At 38.5% G+C, this 14,705-nt stretch overlaps 1 protein-coding gene across 2 annotated transcripts in view; it reads left to right on the top strand.

Annotated features, from left to right (window-relative positions):
* The window catches only part of adisspb (adipose secreted signaling protein b), a 39,282-nt gene that overhangs the window by 4,253 nt on the left and 20,324 nt on the right, over positions 1-14,705 (top strand). For both annotated transcript variants that reach the window (XM_028038502.1, XM_028038501.1), the window contains exons 2-3: positions 2,576-2,679; positions 8,564-8,703. In XM_028038502.1, coding sequence (XP_027894303.1) covers positions 2,661-2,679; positions 8,564-8,703 — 159 coding nt within the window. In that variant the 5' untranslated portion in view covers positions 2,576-2,660. The remainder of the gene's footprint in view (positions 1-2,575; positions 2,680-8,563; positions 8,704-14,705) is intronic.

The following is a 14,705-nucleotide window of genomic DNA, read 5'->3' as shown; positions in this document are numbered from 1 at the left end:
AATATCAATAATTGCTTAATTTGTGTTTTAAGTAAAAGCAATTCCATCAATATGTGCTTTGTAATTCTTAAAGGTTTCCAAAGTAAACCTTTACCGATGTGACACTGATGACCTGAAGCATTTGATTTAACATCTGTATGATACTTTTAGGGGCGATATGGACTTTTTAATCACAATATTTGTGGTACCATAGTGATAATGATGAAAATGGCGATAATTGGGTTTCTAGGTAACTGCCTGGCTGTGCCACAAACACAAATATTTCTCTTGAAAAACATTCATTTTAGAAGTAGGATTGTTCAAGGCGCTCCTTAATAAGAGAAGTGTGATTTACATCATTAAGTTGCACAAAGTAACTGCACTTAATTGTATTTTTGAAATTACTGATATTTATTGATGCTGTCATGGAACATTTTAGAAAATAGTGAAAATAACATTCTGAATACTATTGTCAAAAATACTTATAGTGATAAGAAAACTATCACGATAAATCATCAATGACATGATAAATACCCTCCCCTAACTACTTTGATGCTTATTAGCTCCTACGTCTGCCCCCAATGTTTGAGGCATGCACATCTGAATCCCACCGGTGTTATTCTAATCATAGTGACACATTTAGGCGCTTAAAACGGCACTGATATATCTGCACTGCTTAAAGTAGATCATCCCCTGGATCCGCGACGCTCTCGGAGGATGCGACGCTGTAGATTTTCGTGTTCCTCACTCTGCAGGCTTTCTTCGCACCGTGCCTTGATCTTCCACCTTGGCTGACGTTAAAGAAGGAAGGACAAACCGCAAGTGATTCTTCTCGTCCCTGTTCTCACAGATGTCTGCGGTTCCTGCGAGAAAATATGTCAAGCCAGTCACTGAACTGTGCAATATTATCACATGGTCTGTCTGTTTTTTATTTGGCTGAACTTTTGTTTATTAACCAGAGTAACTACATACTGTTGAAACTGAGATCTGGCATTATGATAAAATGAGAGAAACTCTTATCTCTGGGCTTTTTAAAGAGGATTTAACAATACAAGTGCATATCTTAATAGGTTGGAATGTCACCAAACATAAAATTAATTGAAAGACTTTAATTCCCGAGTCCCAGAGTCAGGAAAATAGAGTGACGTGATATTTGCGTGCCATAAACGCAACCCAACAGTTGAAGACATGGGAGCTAGGCTAAACATTCTGTTCAGTCTCTCACTGTCCCAAAAAAACACCTACTGCACTTAATCACAGTTGTCTTTACTAAAGGTGTTATTGTGATGGAGTTGGTCTTGTGACGCAACCGGTGACTTCACCACCTAGCCAATCAGTGACCGTCAGGCTAATGACGTGTCATCAGCCAAAATTGCCAGACTTGGAACCCCAACAACACAGATGACGCGAAGGCAGCTATCAAAACAACATCAGCTTTCACTAGACCTCAACAGAACCTCTATGCCGTGTCGCACTGACGTAGTAATTCAGTCGAAAAGAGCCACCAAAAAAGTGTTATGTGCATCGTACTTGTTCTGGTCTAACATTCAAATGTTCAGAGAAACTGACTTTTGAATTCTCATTAGCTGTAAGCAATTGTCATCAAAATGAACTAAAATTGATTGCCATGTGAATAGTGAATCTCATGAGGTTGACTTTATGAACCTAATTACTGATGTGAACTTACTCTCAATGATAATCTGACTGAGATGCCTATGAATGGTAAACCGTGCTGAAAACGCCCCTGTGCAGGTTTGATCTTATACATAAAACCGCTAACCTAAATTCAGTGCCTTTAAAACTTGGCAACAACTTGTGAGCTTTTCATAAAGCATCGGTTGGCATATTTTGCAACTAACAGCATTAGTCGTTGGCCTCAGTCGACTTCAGAACTATGGGGCATATTTTGCTGTTTCTTGTTTCCTTTTTTTGTTCCCTTTTTAAAGCTCACTTTATCCCCTGCAGTTGCCTTCTTCTAAAAATGGTTAGGAGGTTTTGTTACAATGTCACCAGATTAATTTAGACACGGAATGCATTCACCTGGCTTTTAATAACAGGTCAACTCACCCTGTAGGAGAAACGTGTCAAGCGTGCATTGGTAAATGTTGCACAACAACAGCTCTTCTGTTCTCCCTTCTACCAGCTCTGTATTTATGTTTCCCTTCCATTTTAGATTTTGCTTTTAGCTTTTTGAAGGTCTGCAGTGTGTATATCTTTCAGAACATAAGATGTTATAGCCATTCTCCGTCTGCACGAAGCCCACCAACTGCAGCGTCAGCTCCTACGCAGCTAAGCCTCTTAGACGGTTTTGTTGTTTTCCTTTAATTGAAGCCTCTGTCGGGAGGCCGTGGTACTCTGGGCTCCACTCGCATGACCCCGCTGATCTCTCTCCTGAACTTCTTGTAAATATCGAGTTGTGCCAAAAACCCTTGCATCCTCTTTTTAATCCCTCATGTTCGCCAGTTACCTTTTCCCTTCTCTTTTAGCACATATCGGCTGATCTAATGATTTCCACCTGTTCCCAGCTTAATGACGCTCCTCTGTTTGTTTTGCCCGAAGCTTCTCTCTCTCATTGCGTCCTAACCTGGTTTTGCAGGGTTGTTCTGAGGTCAGACTGCTGAAATGACAAAGCTGTGACAGTGGACATCCAAGAGTCTTCCTGCTGGCCCAAATCGAGTGACATGGCTGCTGCAAAGAAGAGTGAGTTTCTGTTATTTTATTTACTCTTCTTAAATAGAATCCACCAGCGTTTCCTGGTTGAAGGTTGCGGTACAAGTTCACTCGCACAAACCAGAAAAACCTTTATAATTTGTAGAAGTGTCGTGTTCTGTGTTTTCTGTGTGTTAATTTTGAGTTTTCTGTGTTCTGAGTCTCCATGTTGTCCTGTCTCCCTTTGATTACTCCCAGGTGTTTCTTATTCCCTGATTACCCCCAGTGTATTTAATGCCACCTGTGTGTCTGCGTCTTTGTCGGGTCCTCGTCGCGTGTTGTGTGATTTCTGTCTGCCCGTTCATTTGCCACGCTATCTTTCTGTTGCTACCGGTGTGAGCCCTGGTTTCCGCTCAGCCGTGCCGCCAGAATCTTTGTGGACTGTTTTTGAACATTTTTCAGTATTAAAATTACCATCTTTACCTATCCTGGGTCTGCTGTGTCTGCCTCACCACCCCTCACCGCACCACTTCATGACAAGAAGAGCCTGACATTAAATCAGATTAAACTTTTTTCCTCTTTTAGATGAGTTGGGATTTAATTACTAATGTCAGAATAAGTGAAACATTTTCAGATTTTTTAGTAGCATTATATTTAAAACTGTGTGACATTGGTTTAAAAAAACCACAAAAACAAGTTGGATATTTTCCCACAAGCTTTTCACAATAGTTTATTGGTGTTTTGGCCTATTCATACTCGCTGGTTAGCGGTTATGCTTTTTGTCCATTAGGAAGTCCCATTTGTATGCAAGCTTTAACTTCCAGGTTGATGCCTTGACATGTTGCTTCAATATTTTCACAATGTCTTTCATCAGGAAGCCTTCACTTGTGTACAGTGCACCAGTCCCTCCTTCTTCAAAGTCAGTGTCACGACTTTGTCGCTGCGTACGTTTGTAAACTGTAATCTTGATTTTTATGTTGCTTTTGAAGTAATGGTTTCTTCCTCTCTGACTGGCATTTTAACTCTTGATGATGCAGCACTGAGGACTCAGTGCCTACAGCAGCGCCACCGCCCACCTGTTCTTGTGCCGCCCTGGGCATCTGCCCATATTGCCTTTATCAAAAACCGCCACTGATGGCCAACCATTGTCTTTCTGGTAACTCTGCCTATTTATTTTTCATGATGTCACTCAAGGAAGCATTATGCTCTGGGTGTCTACCTTAAAATACACCCACAAGTGCAACTTCATTTTGTTCAAATGTTGCAAATTAACCCATCAGAAGCTTACAAAACCCTGACTGCTAAAACGCTTAGTAAATATTTGACTTAAAAAAGAAAATCTGAAACAAATTCTTCTCCTAATTATTCTGGCATATGTTTAGTTATCCTAAAACAACCTAAAACTGGAAACGTAGTGAGATTTATTATAGCACATGTATGCATAGACCGGGTTGAAAATGTGCATTTAGTGTGTCTTTAAGATGTTCTTAGAAAGAAAAATCAATCATGCTGCTGCAACAACAACAACAAAAAAAAACTGCATACCTGAGTGGCATACCACAACGTGCAACTGCAAGCTCAGTTTTCTTTCTAGCAAAAGCCAAACACTGTGTAGGTAAATGTACTACAAGAAATCACTTCACCGTTGAAAGCATCATTTTATCATTAACATCTAAGCTTTTTACTCAGATGGGTTGAAACGGCTATCTTTGATCTTTTTTAGAGTCGCTTTGTTCAGTATTTTCTCCACACATAAGACGTTTCACTGATAAAGCTGGTGGTGGTATTCATGTAATAAGCTCTTAATTACAGCGTATTGCAACCGAGAACACCAGCTTAAGCTTTTCATCACTCTGGTGGCGCTGGTGAGAAGGAAAATTAATTGAGACAGTTTACAGCCGATTTTTGTCAGAGGAAGCAGGTATATTCTCACTTAATCATAGTAAAGAGACCAAAAAGATCAATGACTGACCAGGTTCATGTTACAGCCTGATTAGGCCTTCAAGTTGCAGCAGCTTCACACAAACCGCAATGACAAACACCAGCTAGTGTGAGAGGATTCTGACTGCAGAAGGTGAACTTCTCAAGTCTCTAACAGAATTTCTTCTTCATTTTTTTCCCCCACCCTATTTCTTAAAGAGGTGGATTTCAGGAAAGTTGTAACGGCCACGTAAAAAGACTGGTGTCAAAATGAGGGAAGATGAAATGGAAACTCTGGCGAACTAGTTTGAAAATCACCTCAAAGGACTAGAAGACCATTTTTTTAGTTGGTTAGTTAGTTGGTGTAAGTCACTGAATTCATGACCAAAACAACATGGTCACTTGAGAAAACACAAAGACTCCCCTTGTTTTGATTTGAATTATTTTAAACAGTTTAGTTATTGATGTTACAGATGAGTCAAAAGCAGATTTAATGCATATTTTCTTGGCCTGAGCCTGCGTAGAGTAAGCCAGAAAGGTAAAAGATTCAGATGAGTGGAAACAGATACGCTGTGTGTCAGGGAGATTAGAGAGGCACCATAAGCAGATATACAACAGATTAGACTGATATGAGCCAGCTGACTATAGCTTTATGTTTATCTGTGTTACTATCTGTGTGGCTATTGATTTGCTGCACAGATAGCTGGAGGCCAGTGCATTTCACCGTTCTTCATATCTTGTAAACTTATTGGATTATATGATCTGACTGAGTATCTGAATCCTCACCTGATTGACTCTCTGGATGTGTGATCTGACTGTGAGATCCTTTTTTTCTAGGAACTGCGTATGAAAAAAACCAGTATATCTATTATTACCAAATCGCTAAAAGTCGTGCTCGGGTCCTGTTTTTAAAGCCACGCCATCCAACACGACTGGACTCAGTGTAAGTGGGAAAATTTGGCTGTGCAACCTGAATCTTGTCCAACGTCATCGCCACAACAGAATATATCCTGGCTAAAATATCAGAGAATATCTTCCTTTTGATTAAAACTCAAAGGTAGAAAGAAGATTTTTCTAAGTAAAAACACATAAATAACAAATCAAACATTGGTCATTTCATTTAACTTTCACTTTCAATTAAATAAATAGTGAATAGCAGACCTGGCATAGTTTTTGGCACATATGTTATGGATTTATGTTTTTATTTTTATGTATTTTGCCATTTTTCTGATCCAGTGTGAATCAGAACTCACATCCCGGAGCTAAAAATATCTACTCAATATTACAGTTAACTTACTTTACTGATTATTTTAAATTAAGTATACTTTACTAAGTAAGAATGTTATTAAGTTAACTTCAGTTATTTTTGTACTTAAGCTGGTCTCAAGTGCAACTCATTCTAGTCTTAAAAAGGCCTTTTAAAAAACCTTAAACTTAACTTACGGGTACTTGTGAAACCTCTGGTTAGCTGTTATGCTGTTATATCATAAAATTCTTGAGTGTATCTGTTATGGCAGAAGAAACTTTTGAAATAGGAGTCACTCCTTTGTGAGAGGGAACCTGTTTTGTGCTTCCATTTGGGTCTTGACTGCTTCTAAAAACACCCGAACCGTTTAAAAAAAAAACACCTTTTGGCAATGAATTCATTTTTTTGGTGTCTGGAAAATGAGCCATTTTGAATGTGACTGTTAAGTCACATTCAACTGGCACCGCCCTGTTACCTTGCAATCTATGTTTGCTCAGCTGGATTTACTGCTGTAAATCCAATGTACAATGGCTGCTGGAAAAGACAGGTGTTTTGTTGTTGGCTTACAATCCAGAAACCATTGGCTGCTTTCTTGTTAGTTATGCAGGAGGTTCCATTTCTGCTATTCAGACATGTACAGTTGTATAATTGTGCATTTGTTTGCAGCCATTTTCATGTGCGAATGTAAACGTTGATTTGGGGGGGGTGGCCAGCAGCGTCTTTATATGGATTTAAAGTGATAAGAGCCCTTAAAATATATATATATATATATATATATATATATATATACTGTATGTATAGAACACAGTTACAATGTGATATTTTTCTTCTCTTAAGAAGGTAATTATATTTTTTATGTATGCCAATACTCTGTTATTGCTTGGTTATTTGATCTGGCTTATTTAGGCTCATATGTCCAGAGTTTTGTGTATTGTGCTGCTGCTGTGTTTAGTGTTTCTCCCTGTTTCCAGTTTTTCTTTTTTTCTTTTTTTTTTTTACGGTTTCACACACCACCAAGAATTTCTTAAAGGAAATGGATTTTCCAGGAAATAGTTTGGATGGTTCAGGAAAAAGATGTTTGTCCTGTAAACAAAACCAGACAAGACTGAGACCGGGTCAACATGTTAGGTGTCTCTTTCTTCTGGACTCCCCCCCCTCAAGCAGTGCAAATTCAACAATCTAAACAATGTTCAAACTTTGAACACAGACTGTTGCTTAAGCGCTGTACCAATATCTATCAGGTGTTCGTTATGCATGGATTTGATTTTGTTTTAAATGTGGATCAACTGAGTATGGCTAGAGTCTTTATTAAAATCCTAATATGTTTTGGATTTAAATGACAGCGCAGCGTCAGATAAGAAAACTCATTTTGAGCCTGACCTCCTTTGACTTTTGTCATCCTTTACTCTGGATTTGGTAGAGCCTAAGGAGATTGCCCTGTCTCCGAACTCTGGAGTCATAAATTACGTTTGAAGTTGGTTTGCATTTTGATTGTTTTGCTCCAGGACCCCCAGTAAGGCCATGTTGTTGATATCATAACATTGCATAATTGCATAATATTTGCAATACAAAGCGTCAGACATTAGAAAAGCACTTCTTGATTTAACACGAGCTCCTGCACATATGGAACATGACGTAATGCCAAACTCATCATAGTGACCCAGTTTGCAGAGAGCAAGGGTTTCTAATCTCTAATATGAGTTGGAATAAAAGTTTAATAGAGCAGGAACCACATGGGAGAGAAACTTGTGTACTTTATATAACACATCTGCTTCTGTCACCATGTGTATATTTATATTATGTTTGTGTTTACATTGTACTCTAAGAATGATTACTTTAATTCAAAGACGCCGAACTCCAGTCGTTGAGCGCTACCATCCTGCAATGTATAGATGCATCTCTAAGCAGAATATTTAAAAGATGTGTTTATGTGTGCAGTGCAGCTAATATAACTAGAACTGTGGTTTCTTGTTCCAGCATCACAATAATTCATTTCAAAGCTGAAAGGAAGCCCAAACTCACCGATTCTCTGGCAATGTCGGTTACTACAAAACAAATCTCTAATTATTTGCAGAATAAACCAACAATAACTAAAATAGTGGAGACAAAATATCTTGCAACATAAGACAAAGACAAGCAGACGCCGTTGGACATATTTAGTATCAAAATCAAAGAGCAACAACCCTGATTTCTGTGGGAAGATACGCTTCAAATTCATATCAAGAACTTATTCACCATGACAACATGATACTAATAGGCTACTTCATAAACAATACAGAAGTTGACGTATTGCTTTTTTGTACTGTTTGTGTTGCTACTGTAAATGTTTTTCACTGTCAGTTTGTGGGAGAGAGCTCTGCTGTTGTCAGGCATGAAACCCTTGACGTAGCCTTTTAACCAAATGGTGTTTTCTCTGAAGATTTCTAGTTTCTCAACAGATGGAGTTAATTTGGAGTCCAGGGCAGGAGAACAGATCGACATTATGGAGTAGCAATGAACTTCTAAAACAAACGAGTTCAGTTCTGTGACTGAAATTTTTTTTTGGGGGGGGGGGTTGCGTGTGGATTTGTGATTGTAGTTGATGAGTCTGCTGGATGTCAGGTACCCTGATGGATATTAATTTAGACATTGAACTGTTCGACGAATAAACATTGTGGGCTCTTCATTGGATTCATGAAGAGAGACAGGTGGCGGCTGCTCAGCGTCTCTTTTCTTTGAACATTCGGCACCTTCTGCAGCAGATAACCCTTCTTTCCTTTTATTTTTCAGGGTGTGCAAAGGTGGGAGGCGTCCGCTTCCCTGAGGAACTTCCCTCAGTCGGAGCAACATCCCACGTTCATTTTGACGAAAAGCTGCATGACTCTGTTGTCATGGTGACCATGGAAGAAGACGGCAACTTCATGGTCAAGGTGGGGCGAAAAATTTAATTATTACAATAATAAATGCTGGTTTCCGCTCTTATTATTAATGTTTTACACAAAGATATATTCACACACGGCATTATGAAAGATGAAGATAGACATACTGAAGATATAAAAGCTTGAATTGAATGAAACCCTGCTTTTACACGCACAAGTACCTAGTTGCAAGTGTTGATTGAATTACAATAAATGGAACATCCAGACAGTTTGTGGTGAATATTACATGAAAAGAGAAACTCACTTAGACAACATCAGCCACATTCAAGATGTGTGTAATTGAAAGGAAATATTTTAAAACATGAAGATGTATTTAACCCGTTTGAACCCAGAAGTGGAAATAAAACAACACTGAAGTGGAAGCTCATCAAGCTAGCAATGCTAAGAATTCCCTACAGCTCAAAAAGGCAAACCTAATTAAAAAAAATACTTCAATCATTATCGCAAAGGATCTGTGCCCTTCGGAGTCGCTGAGGATCAGGGCTTTGGTGCTATGAAGCGCTCTTTAGATACAACGTCTAGCTAGCGCGTGGTCTGCTCCAAAACAGAGCAGTGCAGGAGAGGCTGACATGCCTGGTGGGGAAACGGCTGAAGAAGGATTTGGTCTTTGTTAAAAATAATTTCTAAAGGCTTTATGCCGAAATAAAGAGAGCAACTTTCCTTTTACTTTACATACAGTAAGATAACCATTCAGCTAAACAACCTGTGAAAGCCCAGGTGGTAATGTGAAAGCTTTGTAAGCTCTGTTAGGTTAATTTAGATGTTAAGGATATGTACTTAAGATTCTGCATTAAAGGCAAGTTAGGGGAAAAAAACCGTCAACAAGTCAGTTTCTCATGATTCTTGCATTTAATAAATAGATAAAGTGTTTGTAATCCAGCTGACATAAACCTGAAAAAATGTATTTCAGGCTTGTTTAAAGCCAGACAGGGAGAGGGGAAGTGATGTGTCACCAAGGTTTCCCCCAGAAAACTTGCTAAGCCTGGTGGTTGTGGCATTCATCCTGCGGCCCGCCATGTTTTTGAGTTAAAAAATGTTTAAAGTTGACAGGAAATTTGAAAATATCACTTGATAATTATGTGTTATTGAAGGATTGGAAAACACCAACCTTATAAAGTCTTAAAAAATGCAAACATTTTAAAAAGACTTAAAAAACAGATGGGGGTTTGTGCCCCCACCAATGCTTTGCTTGGTGGGGGCACAAGTATAGCCTGGCGGCTTATAATACACTGGGGGAAACCCTGTGTCACTTTTGTTGCCTCAGATTGATGCCAGTCAGATTTTATGATGTTTGAGAAATTTTTCAGGATTGGCAAAATTGTGTGGTTTTCCAGATGTTTACAAAGAGTAGACTAAAAATGTTGTACCTCACTGGGATTAACTCAAGTAATTCTCTCATTCTGTACTTTGTTGACATCACAATAAGTGAAAGCACACAGTAGTGCCATGAAGACTGTTTGCAAAGGTAAATAAATGCTGTGATTAGTGTGGTTAAGCCGTTTTCCGGAGCTGAGGTACTTCACTGAAGCTCCTATTAAAACAGAGGAAGACAAAAGCATTGGCTGGACATTTTTAGTGACATTATGACTGGGCGTGTTTTCAGTCTGTAGAAACCCCAAACTAAATATATATGTCCCTGAATGACATGCTTTCTAAATCTGGATGTGATATTTAGAGATAATGCTTTGATTCAATGTGCCAATTCCCCTTAGTTTCCGTGAAAATGGATTGGTCTTATCTGCGAAATCTCCAGGAAAAGATTAAACTCTTCTTACCACCATTAATCTCATCTGTCGGCTATAAAGGCTTACAACAATGATATTAGACGTCTCTGATGTCATGCCCTAAACCCTCCTCGTGCTTGAGTTAACCAAATGATGGTGCCAAAAGGATCCAAAGCGGAGAGATTGATACAACATTTTGTTCTAAAAGCAGTTGTCATTTGTTTGTTGTTAAACCATTATTGAGGTTTTATTCACTACTCCTTTGAATAAAGTATAAATCTGTTTGATACAGTAAAAATCATTAATTTAGCTGTAAGACTTGTTTTACTGTAGAATGTCAAAGCAAAGTTATGAGTTATAATGGCCCAATCAAAGACACACCTAATAATGTATGTTTACAGACACTCTTTGTCTAATCTCACTGAGCTTGAGCTATTTTAAAGTAAAGTTTTCAGTCTTCAAATGTCCAAAGTTGGTTGAGACTTTGCATCTGTAAAAATGGTTTTATAAAGTACTGGCTCAGCTGTGCTGAACACAAATACACCTCACACTTTTGAGAGTTTTGTTATATGAAAACCATGTATCATTTTTCTTCAACTTCATAATACTTTGTGCTGGTCTATAAAATGAATCTCTACTCTGTGGGTGTGGGTATATTCTCAGGGAGTTCCTGCTTCTTCCAGTCTGACTCAACCATTCATGTTGAGTCAGAGTGCACCAAACTAGTCACACACTGAGGTTTATTCAATTACTTTTGAGTGCTGGGTTAGTTACCAAAAGATTTTGGGATTATTCACAGTAAATTTGATCAGATCCCAACTTTTCATCTAGTCTGAACTGTAATTTAAAGCTGGCCAAGTAACATTACCTTGTCCTCGCTTTGTAAAGTCGAGGTCTTTCTATTTCACATCAAATGCACCTTAACAAATATTCTCCTGTTATTTTCTATGAAACGACGCATAGCAGTGGCATCTGGTGGACCAATGGTGCTCCAATGCAGCTATCTTTTTCAAACCTGTACAATTCAGGAGCATCGACGCTACTGCATAAAACATCAACAGAAATACCATGACATCCCAACTCCCTTAGCTTCTGTGTTTATAGTTCTTCTATTGTATCATAGCTACGTTTGATGTGGGAAATCCCTTCAAAATGGAGAAATTCATTTTTGAATTATATATATATATATATATATATATATATATATATATATAGCCTACAATCCCATTATTTTAAGGGAAATGGCAAAAAGGTGTTACTTTCTGAACTATTTCTCACTAAACTGGCTCGTCTAGTGGGAAAGGTAGTATAATGAACGGCATACAGAAATTATGCCAAGCTTACGTTTTGATGTCGTGTAAAATATTTACATAATCATTATAGAGTTTGGAAACTTCCTTTTGGTGCGGCAAGGAGGAGTGGGCGATATGGACTGGAAGTTTTATCACAATGTTTTGTGGTGCTATTATCACTAAAGTGATGAGAGCTTTAATCGTCGCTTTTTTTTTAGGTAACTCTATGGCTGTGAATGCATGGCACAGCCACCATAGGCCCACAAGCAAATACTTCTGTTGCAAAAATATTCCCCTTTTTTATTCAGTTCTTTAGGACATATAATATAATCATAATACAATAATGAATAATAATAAAATAATAATTTAGACTTTGCATCCATATAAAAAAGTAATTTGTGTCACTGAACTGCACAAAGTAACTGCATTTAATCGTCTTTTCAAATGTATCGATAACTATGGATATTCTGATCAGTGACAATGCTAAATTAAAATTCTTATCACGGCAACTGATAATCAGTGCAATAATTGCCCACCCTTAGTTCTAAGTAATTTTTTTTGTTTTGTTTTAGGCTACAACACTCTGACATAACAGACAACTGAATCTGGTTAAAATCCACAGATTGGTTCTTACATGTCCAGTGTGTGTGTGTTGAAGCCGTCATTTAATGATGCCTTGCCCTTTAGGTCACATCCTTTTCGGGTCTGGACAAGTTAAATAAGTGACATTTGGCAGACATCCTGAAGTGAGAAGATTCATATTGTGGGCCATATCACTGCTTGGTGAATGTTTACGTTTCTGATGTTACCAAGCTGCTTGTTTGGCTGTCAACTCTGCAAGCAGTTCCCAGCAGCCTGAGCGAAGTGTCTGGAAAAGACAGGCACACTGATCGCTCGATGCCTTTTACAAGCCATTAATTTGTGTGTGCTTAAGTGGTTGGCACATAAAATGAAGTGCATTTCATGTAGTGGGCAGTTTGAGTGACTTTAAAAAGTTTTGCTGCCTGCATTTAACGAACGTCCTAAAGTACTCTCCAGGGAGCAGAGTAGGCTTGGGTGAAAAGGACTTAGAAATTTATCACGATATATTGGGGTGCTATTGTGATAATGATAATGGGAAAACTATTATGTTTTCTTTTTAGGGAAGTGTATGACTGAGTTTTCATGGCACGACATTCATAGTCCCACAAACAACTGCACACAGTGGCTACATTTCAACACATTTTCAAATTGACTGATATCTATTGATGCATTTGTGGAACAAACAGGGGAGGAAATAGTCAAAAAAACAACATTTCCAATAATGTCAGTTTTTCCTAACATTAAGTGAAATTTATTGAGACGACAGATCAAAATTCTTATCCTAAAACATTTTCACAATAAATGACAAACGATGTGATAAATGCCCATAACTAATGCAGAATGACATGTTTATACTTTCTCCTTTTCTGCCATTTTCACATCAAGTTTAAATATGTCGTTATCAAATATCACTTGTAGTTGTCTGAATTTAAGAACACATTTAGATCTGTCTATTTAGCTCAGTGCTCCATAAATGGACCAGTTTTTAAGGTTTACCTTATGACGATACTGAACCTCGTTATTTTTCTTTGCCTCATTTGCTGCCTCAAGAACAGCAAAATGATGAAGACAAGTTCTTTCAAGTCACTCAAAGTTCCTCACTGTTCTGTAACTGAGCCTTTGCAAGTGTTAACACTGATTCACAAGCAGACAGAGGTGTTTGCTTGAAAACTGCGTTTGTGTGTGTGTGCGTTGGGGTGTGTGTGTGTGTGCGTTTGTGTGTGTATGAACTGTAATCTTGGCTGTGACCCTAACAGTTACAAACTGGCCTGTTTATGTATCCACGTTCCTTCTCAAAGCTCCTCAAACATGCTTGAGAGTGGGCACGGAGCGCCGCCAGGCCAGCATCGTAGCTCGCCGCTGAGATGGGAGGAGGGTTGCTATAGTGACAGCCAGCAAGGGGAAGGGGGGCTGGTTGCTGATCTCTGTACGCGGACCAAAGATGTGGTGGGAGTATGTGGGACGGTAATGGCATGCATAAAACAGCTGTAAAAATGTCAGATACTATAAAACATGAACAGCTCGGTCTCTTCATGTCACGACTCTGGAACAAACCACAGATCATTTCTCTGAGTGTAGCCACTGTTTCTGATTACAGAGGCGGAGATGGTAATGAGAGATTGGCTGAAGAAGTGTTGCTCAGAAGCCAGGCATTATTAAATCTCCAATACTTGCTCCACTAAGGAGTAATTTTGAGATGCTTCTTTTAAAGAATGTTAGCTCTTCACAGACGACTTTTATGTTTCCATGCGGAGACCATCAAGAAACAAGAATCAAAGTCCTGTGTTATGAGGTGGTATCAGTTACTAAGAGGTTCTCGGAGGGCCGCGTCTTACAGAACTGAGCTAAAATAAGAGAGCCGATCTAAGAAACAAAAGTGCACTGAGTCAACCAATGAGGAAGCAGATGGTCGTATTGATTGATAACCAGACACTACATGTGCTATTTTCTTTTCGTCCAATTTCTAGTCTCCGGTTTTTATGAAGCTCTGACTTGCATATTTTGATCAGTTCTAATTTCTCCTAACCCTTTAGTGCCTGAATTTATTTACAAATAGATTTGTTTAAAATAGGTATTTTCTTTGAAACATATTTTTCAGATTGAAGATGAATTAATGAGCTAAAGATTGCTAGCTCATTAATTACCCAGGCTGCCTCTTACCAGCAAGCCTGCCTCAAGCTGTATTTATTGTATCGACAGACACAATCGCATGAAACTTGTTGCAAAGATGTGTTTCAAAACATCCCTACCTTTATAAAGTTCGATGTAGCCATGATTGCTGGTGTTTTATGCAAAAAAAAAAATTCCAAAAACTCACATCAGTCTTTTTTTTTTTTTTAATCAAAGGAAATCATGAGAGTTCCCCTTCTTCAACTGACAGGTGGGGGAAGGGAAG

The sequence above is a fragment of the Xiphophorus couchianus genome, chromosome 14 (genome assembly GCF_001444195.1).
Source record: "Xiphophorus couchianus chromosome 14, X_couchianus-1.0, whole genome shotgun sequence".
NCBI lineage: Eukaryota > Metazoa > Chordata > Actinopteri > Cyprinodontiformes > Poeciliidae > Xiphophorus > Xiphophorus couchianus.
Note: the sequence above shows the minus strand (reverse complement) of the source record. Positions and strands in the feature narration are given on the sequence as shown.